At 38.4% G+C, this 23,672-nt stretch overlaps 1 protein-coding gene across 8 annotated transcripts in view; it reads left to right on the top strand.

Moving 5' to 3' along the window:
* Window positions 1-23,672, top strand: part of LRBA (LPS responsive beige-like anchor protein) — a 779,818-nt gene extending 756,146 nt beyond the window's left edge. For 7 of the 8 annotated variants that reach the window (XM_060655634.3, XM_060655639.3, XM_060655638.3 and 4 more), the window contains 4 exons: window positions 8,812-8,913; window positions 12,265-12,461; window positions 16,478-16,629; window positions 22,520-23,672. In XM_060655634.3, coding sequence (XP_060511617.2) covers window positions 8,812-8,913; window positions 12,265-12,461; window positions 16,478-16,629; window positions 22,520-22,610 — 542 coding nt within the window. In that variant the 3' untranslated portion in view covers window positions 22,611-23,672. The remainder of the gene's footprint in view (window positions 1-8,811; window positions 8,914-12,264; window positions 12,462-16,477; window positions 16,630-22,519) is intronic. The other variant, XM_060655636.3, reaches the window with a different exon arrangement.

Genomic DNA, 23,672 nt, shown 5'->3' with positions numbered 1-23,672 from the left:
TTTCCCTGGGGTGAGTGGGATCAGGATGTGTCTTTCCTTAATTGAGATAAAATGGACATATAACATACTAGCTTCAGGTGTACAACATGACTTGATATATGTATATACTGTGAAATGATCACCACAATTTATTTAGGTAATGTCCATCACCACACAGTTATACATTTTTTTTCCTGTGATGAGGATCTACTCTCTTAGCAACTTTCAAACCTACAATATAGTGTTATTAACTGTAGTCACCATGAGTATACTACGTCCCAGAACTGACTTACTTTGTAACTGAAAGTACCTTTTGACCACCTTGGCCATCTCCCCTACCCCCCAACTACCATGCCAGTCTGTTCTTTGTATCTCTGAGATCAGTTTGTTTGTTTTGGTTTTTTTTTTTAATTCCACATATAAGTGAAATTAGAAAGTATTTGTCTTTCTCTGGCTTGTTTCACTTAGCATAATACCCTCAAGGTCCATCCATGTTGTGACACATGGCAGGATTTCCTCTTTTTTATTAATGAATAATAATCCACTGGTGTGTGTATACACACACATATACACAACACACACCACATTTTCTTATCCACTCATCCATTGATAGATACAGGATGCACTATATACAATGCACTATGCATTGATAGATACATAGATACACTCATCCATTGATAGATACATTGATAGATTCCAAGTCTTGGCTATTATACATAATGCTGTCATGACCATGAGGGTGCAGATACCTTTTCAAGGTAGTGTTTTCATGTCCTTCAGATAAATACCCAGAAGTAGAATTGCTGTACCATATGTTTTTTTTTTTAATTTTTTGAGGAACCTCATATTGCCTTCCACAGTTACTACCGCAGTCTACATCCCCACCAACAGTGCATGAGGGGTCCCTCTTCTCCACATCCTCTCCAACGCTTGTTATTTATTGTCTTTTTGATGACAGCCATTTGAACAATTGTGATATATTATTGTTGTTTTGATTTGTATTTCCCTGATGATGAGTGATGTTTAGCACCTTTTCACGTACCTGTTGCCCGTTTGTATGTCTTTTTTGGAAAAAAAAAAATACCTACTCACATCCTCTGCCTATCGATCTATCTATTTATTGAAAATCAGATTGTTTTACATTTGTTTGTTTACTATTGAGTTGTATGAGCTCTTTATATATTTTGGATATTATCAGATATATGATTTGCAAGTATTTTCTCCCATTACATAGGTTGCCTTTTGCTTTTGATGTTAAAAGCAGAATGTCTCCAATTAAGCTAAAGGTGTCAAATGTTTTTATCTGTATTCTTTTTTGGAGGCAAAATTTTATAATGTTTATGTTATTAGATACTAGATATACAGCTACAGGAGCTATGAATGAATTTGAGCCAAAAGCAAGCCCCTCTATGGGGGGAATCAACAAATGAAAAGTGTTAAGAAAGAAAAATATGTAATACATAAGTAGAGTCTTGTATGTTCACATAATGAAATACTCTGCAGCCATTACTGTATTACGAATTTGTGGTACTGACACGGATAAATAATGCTGTCTGTATCGTTAAGTGTAAAAGATCACCAAACTACGTGTATAATTTTTAGGTGTCTATGTCTATGTATATACTTTGTGTTCTGTGTATATTCATGCATAGAAAGAAGTCCAGAATGATAGCCAGCAAAATGATTTTTCATATGTTAGCAATGGTTATTTATAGGTAGTGGAATTTAGAGGCAGTTTTTTCATTTCCTTCTTCATAATTTACTACATTGTCTGAATGTTTTATAATGAGCACGTATTACTTTGATAATAGTAGTGTTATTACTGTACTATTACCTAATGATTATAATGTACCTTCACTTTCTTCTCTAGGCTTCTAGGTATTAGTAGTTTTATCAGAATTTATATGGATTGCTAGGGAAGACTGGAAAGTCTAAGAAAAGGAAGAATGGGAGAAGTCAAAGTTTAATTTTTAGAAGTTAAGAAATAAAAGAATGACAAACAAAAATAATCAGAACCATCTCTAATTTGCATTTATGAAGCATAGGATCAGATATTATACTTTTGCTGAAAGAGCGTCTACAACAGAGAGTGAACATCATTCTACTGTTGTTACTACTGCCACTACTACTACTCGGTGATACTTGCTGGGTGCTCACTGCATGCTGAGCACCGCCAAAAGCACTTTACATGGTAACTCATTGAACCTTACAGTGGTCCTATGTGGTAACTACTATCATTATCCTTGTTTTATAGGTGAAGCACAGAGAGATTATAAATATGTCTTTACTTTCTGCCCTGGGCCTTGAAGCTCCTAGATCTTACTGTAAACTATGAGAACATGCCCAAGGAAGATCACATGGCTGGTATTCTAGGCCAGAGGCACCATTCTTGATCACTAAGCTGTACTGCATTTTTCATTTGAGTTAATTGGGCCATCACCTGTAGACGATTTGATGCAACCCTGTCACTAAAGCATGCTTTGTATTTGCAAAGGACAATACAGAGATGATTTTGCTAAACTGAATTCTTTTTTTTTTTAATTTTTTTAACATTTATTTATTTTTGAGACAGAGAGAGACAGAGCATAAATGGGGGAGGGGCAGAGAGAGAGGGAGACACAGAATCGGAAGCAGGTTCCAGGCTCTGAGCCATCAGCCCAGAGCCTGACGCGGGGCTCGAACTCACGGACCGCGAGATCGTGACCTGAGCCGAAGTCGGACGCTCAACCGACTGAGCCACCCAGGCGCCCCAATGAATTCTTATGACAGTATATATCATGTTAGGATTTTGTATTTTTTTAATATTATGACCCAACTTAGGGTTATACTTTATGCAATTGCAGGTACGTACTCACACACATTTTCTATTGTAGTTGTAAGAGAGAGATGCACACACAGAGACAAAGAGGAGGAAGAAGAAAGGTTACAAACCAAGAACCTATAGTTGATTTTTATACCAACATTATCTTGTTTTGCATTAGTAATTCTAATATTATTTACAAGAGGAAGCTATCAAAATTTACTATCTGATGGTTGTCCCACCCTAAATGCAGCTTTGGTTTATTTTCCATAGTGTATATATCTAACCAAATTAACATTTTTTTTTTCACCAAAGAGACTATGATGAGTGGAGAGAAGGAGAAGGGTTGGCGGAGATAGAAGGACTAGAACAAATTTCAAAGAATTCCTCTTTCATAATTAAAATGTAGTGACATTAGGAAGTTAATGGGAAAGGTTTAAGGAACAGTTAGTAGCTAACCTCATTTCCGCTTCAGAAAGCCATTTCCTTTCTCGGTTTGCCATTATGGTGAGCCACATAAGAAAGTTCAGTGTACAGTTAACACATGAATTTTTTTTTTCTCAACAAATTGTTGTAGTAATCAAAATGTAATTAAAATGGGACAAAAGGCATGTGCAATACGGAACTTTCCTTCGTTAGGAAATGACTGGCATACGTTGTATAATACTTAGATTATAAAAAATCTCTATATACTTAATAACTTTTATATTTAGGTTCTTAAATATGTGTTTTCTTTCAAAGTGAATACTCTGTTGAAATGATTTTTTTTAACAAAGCCAGGTCTCATATTTTCTTTCACCTCTTGAAGAGGTCAGATGGTTATATTTTAATAATGTGGAAAATTATATCTGTTGTTTTTATTAAAGGACTTCATTAGTTGATGTGAAATACACATTTGGTATAAAAATTCCATTGTAACAGTTTGAACTTCAGTACGGCCTTTTGACCTTTCCCATTATAGGTATTCATAATTATACTTTGCAGGTTTATAGTAAGGTAACAGAACCTGAACCAGTGACCACTTAAAATCAAGTTATTTGACAATAGACTATATTTTATTCCCCTCCTTTTTCCACAGTGCATTGCATATATGCCATAAAGGCTATTAAGTAAATGAAGGAGTAAATGAATGAATGAGAAAGCAAATGGGAAATGTTAACTTTTTGGCCCAAGGAGTCATCTCAACGAAGTATTAACTGAAAGAACTAATTTCATTTCTACGAAACTAGAAATAGGTACATGTAGAACCAAACTTCATTATGAAATGAAGTTAAGTAGTAACTTGTGAAAAAAAAAAACAGGGAATGAATGAAGGAGATTATCTCTCTGCTAATAACATATTTAAACTGCTAACGAGAATTGTGCAGTACATTTTAAAGTAATTTAATTTTCATAAGACAGAGGAGATGATGCCAAAAATACCAAGAACTTTAGTGAAATTTTAAAATGTAACTCAAGTGTTTGCCAGAAATACACATCTAGTCTGTTTTTACCTGGATTATTAACCCCCCTTGCCTTAATGGAGACATATCTTTTGAAATATTTTTCTCATTGAATATTTATGAACAGGTACTAGAGAAATGACTGTTTTCTCTTCCGTGAGGTATAACTGTAAGTGGTTCAGGGTCCATTTGAGGAGAAATATACTCAGTTATGAGGGCACCAAAGAAACACATTTAACAAAAGCATTTGTTATTCTGCCTAATGGTGTAAAACACGTCACCTAATATTTTAAAACACAGGTCCAATATAAATGCTAAATGGGTATTACGGAGATCTTGTGCTGCTTTAATGCAAGTTGGGTTGTTAGAATAGTGTCTGTAAATTAGTACTGATATTTCCAGTATTATGTACTGAGAAAAGCACATCTGTAAAAACCGGTGTGTCCCGGTATAAGATCTTGGCAGGATTTGGGCTGTCTTTAATCTCCTTTGACTTGTTCATCTTCCTTTAAGGCCATCCATAAAGATGCACTGAGTATCCTTTTCAGCCTTTGGTTAGGATTTGCATCAGTAGTCATAAACCTGCTCTCCGGACAAAGACGCCCTTTCCTTTGAAGTAATTGCTCAAGCTTTTCAAAGCAGTCCAAGAAGTCTATCCTCTTTCTCTTTTTATTTTTCTTTAAGAAGAGTTTGAAGTGTAGCCCCTTAAACTAGCAGCAAGATAAATTTTTCTCTCAGCTTTATGGAAAGCCATGACAATTTTTCAAGCAGTAAGACTTTAAAAGGTTCTTAAAGGAATCTGTTCTGCTTTATGATCTAGCTTTTGGTAGATCCTCCTATCTCGGAAAGCAAAAGTAAAGATTTTTTGTAGCCATTTACTACTGCAAATTTTTATCAAAGAATTAACCTGATATTTTTCAGAAAACTTTTTTCTTCTACTCTTTATTTGGTTTAGAGACTTCAGTGAAAGATGGTGTTATTTGAGCTGATTTTCCCTCCTAAGTATTAACTCTCAGGGCTGGCAAGAGGTTGGGATATGAGTGCTACAATGGCACTGAGTTATATGGTTCCTAGATTTTGTTTCTAGACTTTCCAAACAAATATACACAGATATGTAGCAGTTTTTCCTTTCCTTTCCTTTCTATAGGATGTTATTGCTTGGGCTCTATGATCCAGAATGATGTATAACAGTGTAACTACAGAGAAATAAATAAATTCTGTGAGCCACATATTAAGCCTATGTTCTGCCTGCAGTTTTTCCCTCTGCCCTTAGTAATTTTATTCCAAGCGGTCCCCCAAATATCGGTTGAATTTAAACAGTTTGGACCTGTTGGATTTAAATCCCATATCATATAATTCTATTTGCTGAAGTGAAATTTTAATATTTAAAACATTTGGTTTATTGGAACTTATAAAACCCAACAGGTATTTACTGTGAACAGATTTTTTTGATGAGAAAATTTAAAGAACATGAAATCTGCATAGCAGATAATGAAACGAGAATGCACAGTTCAGGTTTTACACAAGACTGGAAAACAGCCTTTTGAAAGAGGATTTGATAGCTCCTCATATTCTTGTATGTGGATTTTTAGAGGATATTAATGTGCATTTCCTACAGGGGAGGGAAGTCAAATAGCACAGTCCTTTTACTGGAAATCCAATGAATATTTGTGAAACCAGTTACCTGAGAGCAACCCAATGATCATAAGTTTACCCTTATGTTTTTAATTTGTTTTTCTTTTCCTTTCCTTTTCTTTCTTTTTCTTTTTTTCTCCCCCCTGTATTTCCTGAACTGTCTAACCTGCTTCCTGGGTTTGAGGACATCTTGCCAAACTTGAGGCCAAAGTCCTAGCATTGAACAGTTCTTTATTTAGAGATCAGGACCTGGGAAAAGAAAAATCTTTTTCAGTTTTGAAATCATTCAGTATGTGTGTGTCTTCTGACTTGTGGAGGGAGAAATGATTGGTATAGTGTGGATCAATGGAAACTCGTATTTTGTAAGTAAAGCATACTTTTGAAAAAAATCCTAAGCATGAGTTTACAAAAAAGAATGATTTTATCTTAACCAATTTTATGGGGTTACTTGTGAGGCTTCCTAAACTGTACAGTCCTAGAAAATTCTGAGTATTTCAACTCTTACATTAAAGAAAGAAATACAGTCGACAGCAGTTTTCTTCCTTCCTTCCTATGTCCCTGAGAAAAAATTCTTAGATCTAGAAAACAAAAAGCATTGCCATGCTCAAGTGACAGTGTCTTCTGGATCCACCCTTATCCATCTGTCCTTTGTTTACTTTGGCTTACACTTTAGATTGCTTTCAGCGGCCATCAGTTCTCCTTCAAACTTTCATATCCCACTGAAGAATTCCAAGACAACTCAAGTTAAAACCCAAGTCTCCCCCTCCTCGTTCCCCTCCATAAAATGGTAACGTATGAAAACAAAAAAGGAGCAATCACATTAAAAATGTATTCCTTAGATCTTAATTATTTTAATTCTTGATTTTAAAAGGTTGCCAAGTAGATATAATGAAATGTTAACTTCCAAAGTTGTATCTTGTACAGTATTTTTGTAGAATGTAGAACATCTCATGGAGCCTATTTCAGATTCTCTGTCTCCCTCTCTCTCTGCCCCTCCCCCGTTCATGCTCTGTCTCTCTCTGTCCCAAAAATAAATAAAAAACGTTGAAAAAAAAATTAAAAAAAAAAAAAAAAAAGAAAGTTAAGTAGTTCAGATTGGCTTACATTATTTGCTGCTTTTCTTAAAATAATTTCCCAAATTTGTGTACTTTTTAAGGAAAAAATGTAGTTGCTCTTCTAACAAATTCTTTCTGGCTTGCAAAAGGTCAAGTGTGAACTTTGTAATTAAGGTGGCTTTCCCTCAGAGTTTACACACTTGGAATCAAAAGAAACCAAGCTCCTCATTCCACTTATCCTCTTGCCTTTCCATATGTCATTTGAGGTCTCCCTTTGTCATTAAGCATGTAGGCCAGTTCCTGTGTCTGGCTGCATGTGACACAGCCAATGTAGTACAACGTTTGCTATGATGCCCCTTTACTTAAATCTCATTCAGAAGTATATATAGTCACCAAAATCATGAAGGACTCTGTGGGGACACAGCTATGTATTATATACTACAATAAATGCATTGTAATAATTCTTTATAGTGGCTAGACATGAAGTAACTGCAGGCTCCAGCTGAAGTGGGGCAGGAAGCACAGAATCTAGGCCCCTGTCTTCATAGGAGAGACCCTCCTCTGCTTTTGGTCTGGATCTCTGTGCCTTCAGTAAAAGCTATTTTCCTTCCTCCCCTCCCCAACCCACCCCCCCCCGCCCCCAGAAAAACATAAACATGGACACTTATTTTGCATGAAATTTCAGAGAAGCCACTGATGCATTGCAAAAACCATTGCTTTGGAGGCTAGTTTAATTTTTTGGACAGCCAGTATTTGCCTTTCCAAGGACAGCAGGTTTCTGCTGGATTTTCCCTGACCGACATGATAGGATCTAACAAGTTGTTCTTTTCCATGAGTTCCACAGCTGGTGCTAGTGACCTTCTTCTGGGCACATGTGCCCCTTTTGGGCTACACAGGATCCTTTATCAATATTCCTGTGAAACCAATCCAAATCAAGGAAATCTAAGCATGCTAATAGAACACTGCCCTTCAGTCCCATTTATAAAGGCTTTTTGTGTCTTTGTCTTTAGAGGCTATAAAAGTAGAGGGCTAGTGTGGTCTTAAAATAGTGTTCTTCAGGCTAAATATGGAGTTCAGTTTATCCTTGCAGTTTGGCATGAATCAAGCCACAAATCAAGCCCATTACTGTCTTCGTTATCTAAGCTGGGGCCGTTTGTGGTGTGGGTTTCTTATTAACCAACTAGTTTTTTTCTTTTCAGTTTGGGACTAGAAAAAAGGATGACTTTTTCTACTTGTGAAAATGTATAGAAGTATCTTCCATTATCTGGATACTGATTCTCTGCTACCCCTTCCTCACCTTCTTCCCCTAATTTTCAGTCACTATCAGTAGAATTACATGTAAGAGTTTGCTTTATTCCCCCTCTGTTCTTTGAACCATAGAGAAATACACCCTGTGAGGTCTGTATTTCAGAAAAGTACGTAAGATTAGTAAATAGGCATTTAAGAGAGGGGCTGCTTTGAGGTATCAGGTCCTAGTTCAGACTGTCTGCATTATGACAGGGATCTCAGTGAACCATGGAATGGGGGGGGGGGGGGCGTCCTTTCTTTGAAATGGGCATCAAGCCAGAGTTGCTACTTTTATAATCATTAGTCTATAAATCATCTAATCAAGGGGCTTATATTTATATTTGGAAAGTATTCTGAGGCAGATTTTTGTCTTATTTTACTCTGTTTTTAACCATTGTTGTTTGATATAATCATGTAAAGATTCGAAATTTGGCAACTGTGGTCCTCATACTCCAGCGTATAGTTTGGATCTAGTCCTAAAATAGAATTTTTGGACAGATTTCCAAACTGTGAACATTATAGGAATGCCTAGGTAGAGGGAGCTGAGTAGAGAGAGGTAATCCCCTGCGTGAACTTGAATTAATTTGTTGTTTTTATCTGTTTGTTCCTAAAGGTGAGCCCACCACTCCCCGGGCCATTTTGACAGGCCATGACTACGAGATCACTTGTGCTGCCGTTTGCGCTGAGCTAGGACTCGTGTTAAGTGGTTCCAAAGGTAAATCTGTGGCACCTTCATAAAGTCACGTGCGTTTTCTGGTGTCTCCTGGTAACGAATCGCCCAAGATGGATTTGGTACTTTTTTCTCTGAGCCATGCCGCCCGTTATAGTAGCCATTAGCCACATAGGACTATTTGACTAAAATGTGTAAGTTAACTACATAAAGTTTAAAATTCAGTTTCTTGGTGGTATAAGCCACTTCTCAGGTGTTCACTATTCACTCATGACCAGTGGCTACTGTACTGAACAGCATAAATACAGAACATTGACGTCATTGCAGAAAATTGTATTTCACAGAAGTTCTTTGAAGAGGGAGGCAGGAACAAGGAACATCTTTGTCTATTTATTCTTCTGGACTCTGGGCTGGGTTTCATCTCACACATCAAGAGTTTTCATAGAAACTCTTCACCTCATCTGTTTTGACTTCCAAATCTTAGAACTAGGCAGGAGCCAGGATGACATTGAGAATGGAGTGGAAAGATACTTAAGTTGGTCTGCTTAGAGTCTGCCCTTGCAGCATCATCATGTATTTAGGCCTTCATGTAAGCAAGCCTTCAGAGAGCACACACAACAAATCAGGATCTGACCAGAAACCGAGTTGTTTCTAATTCATTGCTTATTCCATCTCTGAGGTTTATCTATCTCTGAGGATATGGACCTGAGCTGAGGTCTGAACACACAAAAAAGTACCGTAATCTTATGTCTTTGAAGGTTATCTGATGGGGAGGCATTGAGCATTTGACTCACCTTATCTGCGTCTCAAACTATAATACTTAGTCTAGCTAACAAGACTTATTAAATATTCAAAGGATTGTGTTTAAAAATTTAGTTGGTCAAAGCAATGAAATAATGATGGCAAGAATTCTATGCCTACTGGAGTTTTTCCTTTCTTATACCCAGGAATTTCATATATCCTGAGCAAACAAGTTCTTAGACACTACATGATCCAAATTAGACATAGGGGTGACTGGCTGGCTCAGTCTGTAGAAATGTGACTCTTGATCTTGGGGTTGTGAGTTTGAACCCCACATTGGGTATTGAGATTACTTAAAAATAAAATCTTCAAACAAAATTAGAGATCTAAAATAAACCTATCATATTAAAGGTTATCCTTGTTTTGCATGGTAGTGCAGAGTCATAAAAATGACCATGCAGGCTGAAACCATGAAAAGTGATCATAAGAGCCAATGGGAAAATTTGTGGTTGTTCCATGGCTTTTAAAAATTTTTTGTCACATTAAAAATTCTCATATACAGTTATATGTATATATATATAAGCATGAGAAAAACAGTAAAACTCAGTACACTGTAATTTAAAACATTAGAAACATTGAAAATTATTTCTTTTTGAAAAACTTATAGTGTTTGCCTCTTTCTCTTTGTATAATATAACTTAAGATAACAAGCAAGAATCTTGTCTTTGCCTCGACCAGTTGTCATGCTCCTTTCTAAGTTTGGGTAACTTTCCAACGTTTTATCTTCTGTGCATTCAATGTCATGAAACATCCCCTCAGGTTCCTTTATTTTTTTTAATGTTTGTTTATATATTTTGAGTGGGGGAAGGGCAGAGAAAGAGGGAGAGGGAGAATCCCAAGCAGGCTCCACAGTGTGCAGAACCTGACACGGGCTCTAGGGCTCTATCTCACAAACCATGAGATCATGACCTGAGCCGAAACCAAGTGTCAGATGCTCAAATGCTCAAATGACTGGGCCACCCAGGCCCCCCCCCCCCCACCCCAACCTACACTGCCCCCGGCTAGGGTTCCTTTAAAGTGAACGTTTTTGCTGGCATCGCTTCTGGGACATAATTTTTGTTACAACCCCTTTTCTAATCTATGTCAATAAGTTCTTCTTCACTAATTTCCTCAGCAGTGTCAACATTTCCAGAATCAGTTCTTTCTTCTGTAACCCTCTTTATGTTCAGTATAAAGTTCACACTCAGGTTTATCACTTTTAATTTCCTTCGTGCAGTTTCACCTTTGTGGCCAGTGTTCTCTTTTGATTATCCATTTTTGTAAAATGTCACATGGGTTTATCACCAGAGATGAGGAAGCAGCACAACCACAACCACAGTTTGCTCCCTGTGCACGAATGAGTAACAGACGTGCAGTGACCACTCACTGACAGACTTTAAAGGAAATGATGTGCTTGGTCATTCAGGACGCACATCTGTTATTTACATAGTGATTTGTGGACTGAAGAGCTGGTCACAGACGTGAACTTTATGCCATCACTGTGAAAACTGAAGTTTGAACTGTGGTGCTGAGGGACTGGTATCATTTAGAATGATAATGGACATTCACGAGTGCTGCCGCTGTGTGAAGCAGAGGCTGCTGGTATGTATTTATGCTGAGAACACAGACAACTTACAAACTCCTGAGCGGTCAAGAGAAAACCAAGAACCTTATTTTCAAAAGGCCATGCCCTTAGTAGTCCTGTAGGAAACAGAGATCACAAGTCCCCATAGGCATGAGTAACTTAGCCTGGAGATCAGCAGGCCTTATGCTCATTACTCCTCTTGTCTGACTCACATCTCTTAGAACATACTCATCACACAGGTGGTTTCAGTTACCTACTCCTTCTTAGCTTTGCAGGTGACAGGCGCTCAATAAAAATACAAACTCTCTGCGATGTATGCACTCACCTGCAGCTCCCGTCCTCCTCAGGCAGCTCAGCCTGGAGGTCAGCCTGGGGGTTGGGAGTGGTTGGTGCCACTCACAGTGGGGGCAGCAGGCAAGTGCACTTGGTTGCAGAAGGATCTCCGTGTGAATTTATGTGTGTGGGTGGCAGGGGGTGGGGAAGCGGAGGATGGGTAAGTGGACCACCAGGGACATTCTTTCATTGTGAAGCAGAAAGCAATGGGAAGGCAGAAGGCTGAGGCCTCCGGAAGCTGCCCTAATGAGCTCTCCCCACACTGGCCCACAGCGCGGCCACTGCTGCTGGGGCCCCTGTGACACACAGGCAAAGCATCACAGTGAGCTCGACGGCAGCCTGTGTTTAATTGTGGCCCAGCCTTCCCGGAAGCTCCTCGAGGAATTGAAATTTGTCCTGTTCCTTTCTGAATGCCTCCTGTTTTTATCATCTCTTAGCATAAATCATTTCATAAAGTAACTTCCTGTCGCTTGAGGAAAAGTGAACTTGAATGTGTATGAGTTGGCTTTCTCCTCTCCCAAGTAGGAGGTGAGATCTGGCCAGCACACAGAGGACATTTTGCGAAATAACATACGTAAGACAAATAATTTTTAAAGGCTTGCTACAAGCAGCCTTTTGATCCTGTTTGTGCTCAAAATTCATTTTCACATTTGTCATCCTTAAAAAAATTTTGCCTGTTGTTTCTCCTCTTTTCTCAGAAGGACCATGTCTCATACATTCCATGAATGGAGACTTGTTAAGGACTTTGGAAGGTCCTGAAAACTGCCTGAAACCAAAACTCATTCAGGCTTCAAGAGAGGGTCATTGTGTCATATTCTATGAAAATGGCTGCTTCTGTACATTCAGTGTGAATGGGAAACTCCAGGCCACTATGGAAACAGACGATAACATAAGGGTGAGTATGCTACAGACTTTGTCACCATTGTAGATTTTGACCTCCAAGTGTGGCAGGTGAGGAGGGAGAGGGTTCGCTAGAGAGACCTCTGTTTTAGTCACCGAAGGCCTCTTTCCACACCAAAAGAAAATCATCAGGTAGCACGTGCATGAGGCTTATGTATCTCACAGACCACAGCACGTCCTGTTGTGCTGATCGCATTGCTCAGAGAGCCCTGTGCAAGAGATCCCTCTGTGAAGCCCAAGGCGAGCCTTCAGCAGAGAGTTTTCTTACGGTTCTGTGAAGCCAACCTGGGTGGCTTTCCGTGGCCTTGTTTAGCTTTGTTTAGTCTAAGAAAGTTAACTGTACATGGTTGTTGTTTGAGCATCAAAACTGCAGTGGTCCGGTAGACCACACCTAAAACTGGCTCCTCTTCACACCTGGATAGGCTGCTGGCGGGAGTGGTAGGGGATTATGACTATTAGGATTAGTATCTCCTTTCAGACTTCTTTGTGAATAACAAGGCCAACACTTGCCAAGTTAAGGGAGTTGGCTTCCAATTAGGATGTGAGTTAGGCAGACAGTTTTCCCCTTTGGATATTCAAGGAAGGGTAATGTTAGTGGACCTTCTGGAGTCTTGCTTCATTTTCAGGACACGATTCCAAAAGTATTAGAGGTGGAAGGAAACACTGAGGACTGCTCTTTGGAGAGGCTATTTTTTCAAGGTTCTTCTTTTCTCACTCCCAACCTGCTGGTGCAGGTTAAAATAAAGTGAAGCTGAGGTATTCCTGTCATTTTCCGAGATGAGGTTGGAGGTATGTGTGACCTTGTACAGTGAGGGAACCTCAGACATGTTGGGAATGCCTCTGCCCCTGAGTGTGGCTTTTTAGGCTGGCTCTGGACATTTTATTCATTGCTCCTCCTGACCCGGGGCAGCTTAGATGACATAAATTCTCCCAGTTTCCCACATCTAGCCTGATCACCCCCTTCTCAAGTAAATAGATATAGGATCAGGAAGTATTAAGAAACAACAACCCTAACTATAGATTACGTAGATGAAATGAAGGTCACTTGCTGCTTCTATATCATAGCACTGAATTTTAATTCAGTCAATGTCCTCTCCTTTTCTCTGAGTTTTCTTCATTGTATTTTGACTGCTTCTACCACAAAAGCACGCACTCATACTCAGCTTTTATTTTTCCCTACTTTCCCATAATACTTCATTTAAACCAAGTACACATCAGAGGATTTTCCTTTCCTCTTTTCTTTACAATAATAATGTTGATAATCTGTCACTTTGAGTTACGATTATACTGTCAGCTACACTAATAAATCTGTAAAATAATTTGAAATCCCTTGCTAGCTAAAACAATATCTGTGGCATTTCAGTTAGTACGAAAGGCTCTGGGAAGTTCCTTGAGGCAGTAGGAAGGAGGCTTTCTGCAGACTGTTCATACACACATGCTTTTTCCTCTCTGCCCTGTAGCTATTGTTGTTTTTTTCCCCTGTAATATTTCCCACTGGATTTTAGGCTTAAACAATCCGTTGCCTTTTTCCCAGCACTCCTGCACTTTATCATACTAACTTGGAAGTGGCAACTGTGTGATTAAAACAAGCCTGCCTAAAATGGGCACTACCTGCCCATGGCTCCCGAGACGGACACTTTCACAGCTAACTGCGTTGGGGAGGGAAGGAGGGAGAGAGAGAAAGAGTAAGAGACATCACAGAGCAAAAATCTCCAGCTCCATCCTGCAGGCCCTGCAGTCTGAGCCTGTATCAGGAAAGGAGACCATGGAAACAAATTAGTCATCAGCTCAGACCAGAAATTAAGTTTCTTTGAAATACTGAGAACCCTGCAGGCAGGCAGCCTGGGGAACCTCTGCACTAATCAAGGCTTCCCACCTGTTTTTATTTAGATGCCAGATTGTTCAGTGGCATTTGGTTAACATATCATAGCACATCAACTAGGCAGTGTTTAGATGTCTTAATGAGTAACTTAAATGAAGTGGGCAGCTTTTACAGAGCAGCAAAGTTATTTTACCCTAAACAAAGGACAGCCACCATTTCACCCACAGGAACTCATCTATTTTCTTTTTCTGTGGAAGCTGTGTTTTAGGATGTGATCATGCCCAGCAGACCACTCTGGCTGTAGAAACCAGTTCAGCCGTGGCATTGTCCAAGGCACTCTGGATTGCAGAGGAGGATCTAAGCATGTCTCTGGGGTCCTCTTAAACTTGTTAGGCTCAACCCGGCCTGGGTACGGAGGGAGGCGTGTTAGAGTTAAGAACTATGTGAGGGCTGCTTTGAGTAGAAGACAGAGTGCCATTCAGTGAATGTTACCCTGACTCTTGCCTCCAGGGGAACTTGACAGGTTCCTCATGAGAAAGGCCAGCAAAATACTTTTTCACATTGGCAGGCCCCAGGCTCATTAAAATGTTTTGGATGCTGATAAATGTATAATCCTAAAAATCCAGGCTTTAAATTCCAGATAGACTAGGATTAGAGATTCTTTACTAGTGCAAAGAGTTAAAGATTAATAGTTTTAATTTGTATTTTAATATAGCACTTATCCAGCAAAAAGCCTCAAGTATAAAACTCAAATGAACCACAACCATAAGGTTAATGGATTTTCATCAGCTGAATTTTAGAAGTAGAGCAAATAATTGTTTGTCCTCGTTTTTACTGCAGCTCCCGGATACCCCCTAGAGATCGCTATTTGTAAAGTGAATGGGGGGAAAGGATATTGATTTTTACTTATATTGAAAAATCTTACTATTTGTATTAAGATTTAGAGAATATTTCTTACATGTAACTATCTTCCACACGTGGGTTTTTATTTCTTAGATGTATTTTTGTATTCTTGAGAAGAAGCTACATTTAAGAGACCAGTAAAAGTTGGCATTTGCATAAATATGAATTGAATGCCTATGAAACGGCCCTTACTTTTCTATGATTTTTTTAAAAATTTGTCAAAGGGTAGGTTAAAGACTTAAGGCAACTATACTAAAACTGAGTGTAGGACAGTGTAGATATGTTTTTCAGAAGTTAGATTTTTTTTCCTTTCTGGCTTGTTTGCACCATCTGTATTCCCACTTCACTCTTCAGGTGGACACAGGATTACAGGTGTTTACACTTTTTCTGTAAAGGGATAAGTAATAAATACTTTAGGCTTTGCAGGCTCTATATTCTGTTAGTCACTTGCGAAAGTAGCCATAAACAAATGGGCGTGGTTATGTTCCAGTAACCCTTGTTTATGGGTACTGAAATTTGTAATTCATGTAATTTTCACATCATGAAATATCCTGTTGATTTTTCTTCAACCATTAAAAATGTAAAACGTCCTATAAAAACAAGCAGTGGTCCACATTTGGCCCAATTTACGGGATCGAAGAGCAAATTCCATGTGTGTACTTCCTGTTCAGTACTGGCAGGAAGCAGTCAGTCCTGAGGCAAGAAGAAAATGCTTCACCCGGGGTTTAATCACCCTGGAAGCTGTAGTTCTCTACCAGCTTGTCTTCCTAACCTGCTATAAAAATCCAGCGGGCCCAGTGAAGGTACTACAACTGTTGGCCTTCTCCCGTGGGTCTGTAGCCCCAAAGGCAGCAGTGTTTTATTGGCGATATGAGGTCAGCTAGCACTGTCTGCATAGCGTTGGTACAAAATAGGCTTCTTAGCATGTCCACGGTACAAGTGGAGAGGTGCCATGAGGCTCCTCATTTTAGAGCACTGGTTCTAGTCCACCACATACACCATCTAAATAGTATTCACAGAACTGGAGGATTTGGGCACCTCGTCTTTAAAAATCAAAAATTAAAAACACAAAAACAAAGCGTCAGACATTGCCTAACTTTGTCCATTTGACTTTTGAAAAATGGCAGAAGTTTTCTGTAACTCATGATTTCCTAAAAACTCCTTAGGAACACATGCATACAATCTCTCCCTGCATTGCAGTGGCTTCGTGGTGTGGAAATTAAACGGGGTGGGAGGCGGAGTTCTCCTAGGACCACATCTCCACTGAATATTGCTGTGTCTCATAGGCCATCCAGCTGAGCCGAGACGGGCAGTACCTGCTCACAGGAGGAGACAATGGTGTGGTCATGGTCTGGCAGGTGTCTGACCTCAAGCACCTCTTCGCCTATCCGGGTTGTGACGCTGGAATCCGGGCCATGGCCCTGTCTTACGACCAGAGGTAACACTGAAATCATGGTCTACTGATGGTGATATTAAAAACTGGAGGAAATTTATTTAAATGGTCTGATGGACAGACTGGGTTATCGGGGTCACCATGGGTTGTGGGGGTCACCTGGGCAATCAAAAAATCCAGTAAATATTGGGGTTTCCAAGATACTTTTTAAAAAGTGTGATGTTTCTTTTTGATGGCATTGCCACTCTTAGACAAAGGCTAAATTCTCTAGTAATAGATAGGATTTAAGTAACAAAGGCTGTAATTATGTTGCCATAAAGCTTTTTATATTTCTGAGAGTACTTTTTCTTTAAAATAAAAACTAAAAACCGTAAACATGTATAATATAAAAGGCCTGTATGTCCACGAGGATTTTGTGGAGAGATTGGCCTTATTTCCTAAAACCTTCTAAGTGGTAAATTTGGGGAATGTAATCTTTGGCATCTTGCTACTTCTACACTCATTTAAGTTCTGATTTTTTTTTTATAGAGGTAACATATACATAAAATTTACCATCATTTTTTTGTGTACAATTCAGTGGCATTAAGTACATTCACACTGTTGTACAACTATGGCCACTGCCCATTTCCAGAAGTTTTTCATCATCCCAAACAGAAGCTCTGTCCCATGAAACACTAACCTCCCATTTTCCCTTCCAGAGCTCCAGCTCAATTCCAGTGTCTGTGAATTTGCTTCTTCTAGGTACTCTGTGTAAGGGGAATCATACAGTATTTGTCCTGTTGTAGCATGTTTCAGAACCTCATTCCTTTTTAAGGCTGAATAGTATATGCCACTTTGTTTATGCATTCATCTGACATTTTGGGTGTTTTCACCTTTTGGCTAATGTGAATAATGTTGTGATGAATATTCGCATACAAATATCTGTTCAGATCCTTGTTTTCACTTCTCTGGGGTGGATACCCAGGAGTGGAATGGTTGAGTCACATAGTAATTCTATGTTTAACTTTGTGACAAACTGCCAAACTCTTCTCTACAGTGGCTGTACCATTTTACATTCCCACCAGCCACACACAAGGGTTCCAGTTTTTCCACATCTTCACCAACACAGGTTATATTTTGGTTGTGGATTTTTTAATAATAGCCATCCTAATAGGTGTGAAGTAGTCTCTTACTGTGGTTTTGATTTGCATTTTCCTAATGACTAGTGGTGTTGACTCTGCACTCTTAATAATGTCCTTTGATGTACAAGTTTTTAATTTTCAACTTTTTTTCTTGTTGTTGTGAATGCTTTAGAGTATCCAAGAAATTATTGCAAAATCCAATGTTATGAAGCTTTTTCTCTGTGAGTTTTATAGTTTTAACGCTTATGTTTATTTAGCTTTTGATCCAGTTTGAATATCTGTATGACAGTAGATAAGGATCCAGTTTCATTCTTTTGCATGTGGGTATCAAGTTTTCCCAAAACCATTTGTTGAAAAGACTGTCCTTTCTCCCACTGGATTGTCTTGACACCCTGTTAAAAACCATTTGACCATACATGTCAGAGTTTGTTTGTGGGTTCTTCATTCTAGTTGTCTATATGTCAGTATCAGACTGTTTGGGTTACTGTAGCTTTGTGGGAAGTTTTGAAAATCATGAAATATAAAACATCTGATTTTGTTCTTTTTTTCAAGAATGTTTTTTGGCTATTTTGGGGTTCCTTGAGAATCCATTATGAATTTTGCAAAAAAAAAAAATGGATTTTGATAGGGATTGGGTTGACTCTCTTGATTGCTTAGGCTAGCATTATCACTTTAATAATATTAAATCTTCCAGTCCATTAACACAGATGTCTTTACATTTATTTATATTCCTTTCAGCGATATTTTGTGGTTTATAGTGTACAAGTCTTTTGCCTCCTGCATTAAATTATTCTGGAATATTTTATTCAGTTTTGTTGCTATTGTAAATAGAATTGTTAATTTCCTTTTCAGATTTTTCATTGTTCATGTACAGAAATGCAACTTATTTTTATGTGTTGATTTTATATCTTGCAACTTTGTTGCATTTGTTAACTTTTTGTGGACTCCTTAGGATTTCCTAAATATAAGATCTTGTCATCTGTAATAGAAATAATTTTACTTCTTCCTTTCCAATTTAGATGCTTATTTCTTTGCCTTGCCTAATTGGTCTGGCTGGTACTTCCAGTACCATATTGAACTGGTAAAAGTGATTAGCTGTGTCTTGTTTCTGATCACAAAAGATTTGAGTCTTCACCATGAAGTATGATGTTAGCTGTGAGTTTTTCATAAATGTCCTTTATTGTGTTTATGTCCTTTCCTTTTTTTTCCTAGTTTTTTTTCTTTTACTATAAAAGGATGTTGAATTTTGTCAAATGCCTCTTGTGCGTCGAGAGGATTATGTAGTTTTTAATTCTATTGATGTGGTAGATTAATTTTTCTGTGTTGAACCATCCTTGCATTCCAGGAATTAATCCATCTTGGTCGTATCTAATCCTTTAAATATGTGCCTGTATTAGGTTTGCTAGCATTTATTGAAGATTTTTGTCAGTATTCATAAGGGATATTGGTCTGTAAGTTTTGTTTCTTATAGCATCTTTCTCGGACTTTCGTATCAGGGTAATGCTGGCCTCATTGAATGACTTAGGAAGTGTTCTCTCCTCTCCTCTCCAGATTTTAGAAGAGTGAGAGTTAAATATTTGGTAGAATTCACCATTGAAGCATCTAGTCCAGGGCTTTTCTTTATTGGGAGGCTTTTGATTACTGACTCAGTCTCCTTAGTACTTGTAAGTCTATTCAGGTTGTCTATTTTTTCATGATTTGGTTTTGGTATAGTGTGTGTTTTTAAGAATTTTTCCATTTCACGGGCACCCGGCTGGCTCAGTTGGTGGAGTATGCAACTCTTGATCTTGGGGTTGTGAGTTCAGGCCCCACACTGGATATAGAGATTACTTAAAATCTTTTTTTTCATTTCCATTTCAATTTGTTTGTATATGATTGTCCCTAGTATTCTCTTATAATCCTCTTTTATTTCTGTAAAGTTGAAAGTAATAGATCTATGATTGTAGTAATTTGAGTCCTTTTTTCTTAATCTAGCTCAAAGTTTGTCAATTCTATTAATCTTTTTAAAGAACCAGGTTTTTGTTTTCTTGATTTTTCCCATGTTTTTCTATCTTTTTATCTCCACTCTAATCTTTATATAATCTCCTTCCTTCCATTAGCTTTGGGTTTAGTTTTCTCTTTTTGATGTTCCTCGAAGTATAGTATTAGGTTACTGATAGAGATCTTTTTTAAATTCTGTATCTACAGCTATAAATTTCCCTCTTAGCATTGCATTACCTTTTGGCTTATTGTGTTTTGTTTTAATTTTTCTCGGTGTTTTCTAATTTCTGTTAAGATTTCAACTCATTGGTTAATTTCTATGTGAATTTTCCAGTTTTCCTTCTGTTACTGATTTCTACTTCAGTTCTGTTGTGATTGGAAAAGATACTTTGTATGATTTTTAAATTTAAGACTAGTTTTGTGGCCTAACATGGTTCATCCTGGAGAATGTTCCATGCACACTTGAGAAAAATGTCTATTCTGCTGTTGTTGGGTGTTTGACATATGTATTAGGTCCACTTAGTTTTTCTCCCCCCCCTTAGAATTTAAGTAACTTCTACACCCAACACGGGGCATAAACTCATGACCCTAAGACCAAGAGTCGCGTGCTCTAAAATCCCCTTGGATTTTAGTATTCTTTAGGTCCTCTTCTTTCTGGTCGTTCTACCCATCATTGAAAGTGGGGTATTGAAGGCTCCAACTATTGTTGTAGAACTGCTTATTTTTCCCTTCAGTTCTTTCAGTTTTGGCTATCTCTTTGGGGGCTCAGATATTTGGTGTATTTAAGTTTCTACAGACAGACTTGATTTTATTGTGGTTTACAGATACTGTTTTTACAAATTGAAGTTTTGTGGCAATCCTGTGTTAGGTAAATACATCACTGCCATTTTTCCAACAGCATTCACCCAGTTCATGGTTCTGTCACATTTTGGTAATGCTCCCATTTTAAACGTTCTCCTTACATTTGTTATGGCGATCTGTGATTACAACTTGCAAAAAGCTCAGATAATGGTTAGCAATTTTTAGCATTTTTCATGTATATACACTATTTTTTTTTATACATGGCTGTTGTACACTTTAATAGACTACAGTATAGGGGCACCTGAAGTCGGTTAAGCATCTGACTTCATCTCGGGTCATGATCTCACGGTTGGTGAGTTTGAGCCCCGTGTCGGGCTCTGTACTGACAGCTCAGAGCCTGGAGCCTGCTTTGGATTCTGTGTCTCCCTCTCTCTCCGCCCCACCCCACTCACGCTCTCTCAAAAATAAAACATACAAATTTTTTAAAAATAGAAATAGACTACAGTGTAAATGTAAACATAACTTTTACATGCACTGGGAAACCAAAAACTCATTTGACTTGCTTTATTGCAATTGTCTAGAACACAGTGTCTCCAAGGTATGCCTGCAATTGCTATATCTTCTTGATAAGTTGACCTTTTAATTGATGTAGTATCTTTGTCTCATAACAGATGTTGACTGATAGCCTATTTTGTCTGATATTAGTATAACCACTCCAGCTCTCATTAATGTATGCATGGAATATCTTCTTCTGTCACTTTCAACCTTTTTGTGTATTTATGGAATATCTTCTTCTGTCACTTTCAACCTTTTTGTGTAAAGTGAGTCTCTTGTAGACAGCATATAGTTTGATCTTTTTTTTTTTAATCCATTCTGCCAGTCTCCTTTGATGGGAGAGTTCAGTGCCTTTATAATTAATTACTGATAAGTTTTCTGTATGTCTTAGAGCATTTTTTTTGTCTTTCATTCCCTCATTACTGCCTTCTTTTGTGTTTGGTGTTTTGGTAGTGGCATATTTTAATTTCTAATTTTGATAGGAGACAGTAGGAAGGATATTGAAAATGACTTCTAAAGACTGGTTCTAACCAGACCATTCAGAGGAAGATCTAATAGACTCCCTCTAAACCATTCATCTTAGTGAGGCACCTGGGTGGTTCAGTCAGTTAAGCATCCAGCTTTGGCTCAGGTTGTGATCTCCTGGTTCATGAGGTCAAGCCCACATCGGGCTCTCTGCTGTCAGTGCAGAGCCTGCTTCAGATCCTGTGTACCCTGCCCCCTCTCTGCCCCTCCCCAGCTCATGTTCGATTTCTCTCAAAAGTTAAAAATAAACAGTCTTAGGGCTCTCCGTGTTCTCCCTGCACTACCTTCTCAGGGACGGGGAGCAAGTAGTGATAGCTCCTGTCCTCAGTGATCATCTCAGTGAGTTCACGGTTTTAAGAGGACTAAGCCCCTACCCAGATCTTCTGCAGAACATGGCCAGGTCCAAATTACAGTCAACACACTGCTTTCTCACTCTTCATTGACTTTGTACCTGTTAGAGAGCTCTCCATCACTTAACTATGTGCATCCTCCTCCACCAGCAATTACGTTTGAGTTTCTTTTGGTTCTGATACCTCATATAAAAGATAGGAGAAAGATACAGCAGAGGAACAGAGTCAGTGGTCCTGTACTAGCATCATATGGTGACAGATGGTGGCTCCACTTGTGAGAATGGTAATACAGTTGGGATGATGATGTACGTCTGAAACTAATGGATCGTCGTGTATCAACTATGCTTCCATTTTATATATGTAAAAATAAACATCAGGGCTCACTAGCCAGCCCCACATTAGAAATTATCAAGTCTGTCCAGGTTTTAGTGACTTGTCATATTGATCATCAAAAAACATACCTTAATTCTCACAAATTGTTAGGTTTCACTGCCATCTTCTGTATTTACCTTGTAGATTTGGGGAGGGCAGTTATCTCTTTAGTAACAGATCCCTAGGGAAAAAATAGGTTTGTAAACCCCTCCTTCTCTCTGCTTCTCCCAGGTGCATCATTTCTGGCATGGCTTCAGGAAGCATCGTTCTGTTTTACAACGACTTTAACCGGTGGCATCACGAATACCAAACCCGCTACTGACGGTGACAGCTTTATCCACCCCGCCCTCAGCCGAGGCAGGGAAAGGAATGGGCAGCATCTTTCTCTTAGAAATAGCTATCACATCTGAATGTAACTTAAATTTGCTCGAAGAAGCAAAATATTTTTTAAAGTTAATTGCTATTTTTGTAGACTTTGCTTGACTTTTTTGGGGGGGAATAGCAAAGCAGAAAATTGGCTGCTGGGTTCTGTAGTTTAAAAAAAATCTATATTTTTAGTCATAATGAGAAGTCTATTTTCACCAATTATGGAAACATATCCAGTGGAGCAAGTAAACCCACTTATTCTAGCTACATTATGAAAAAACACTTCCCCTTTATCTGTAATCTTGAGAAATACATGATTTTAAGAAATAGGGTAATGGGTATAGGGAATTTTATTCTGTACTTTGGGTCCTGTATTTTTCCAAGCAATTGTGCTTCTTCAGCACTGAAATTTCTGGGATTTACATAGTAATGTTTAAATTATGGTAAATGTAATTTAAAGCATCTCAGTGAAATTATTTCTATCAATATTCTTCAGGCATGCTTTAGACCTAGAAAATTATGGTTTGGGGGAGGCTATTTTATTTTATTGTGTGTTTAACATAAAGGATCTCATGTTCTAGCAAGTGTGAAGTATTTACAATGTTTTTTATTTACAATTTTTTCCCGATTCGTCATCTTCATAGCACACCAAAATGACAGGATGGGAATGCTCGTGGGCTCACAACTTTTGCTTTTCTTCTGAAGTAAACGCAGGTACCAAAGCTCACCCCTAAGGTTTGACAGTGCCCACTCACTGAGGCAGAGCCATCAGCGAGGGCTCCCCTCCCCCACCCCAGTCTGAGCGCAGAGGCCACCAGGTGCTGTATTAAGCAACACCCATTTCACCTTCTATTTGTTACTGAATATCTTCACCTTCCTTTGAGTAGCAATTTGTACCGAGAAACATGTTATTTTGGTGTATAGTTCTACTTTTCTAGTAGATTGCTGTGTGGAATTCTGTGAAAAATATTTGAGAAAAGGTCTGTATTGCATAAATAAATTCTTTGTAAGTTGTGAA

The sequence above is a fragment of the Panthera onca genome, chromosome B1, assembly GCF_046562875.1.
Source record: "Panthera onca isolate mPanOnc1 chromosome B1, mPanOnc1 haplotype 2, whole genome shotgun sequence".
In the NCBI taxonomy this organism is placed as follows: Eukaryota; Metazoa; Chordata; class Mammalia; order Carnivora; family Felidae; genus Panthera; species Panthera onca.
Note: the sequence above shows the minus strand (reverse complement) of the source record. Positions and strands in the feature narration are given on the sequence as shown.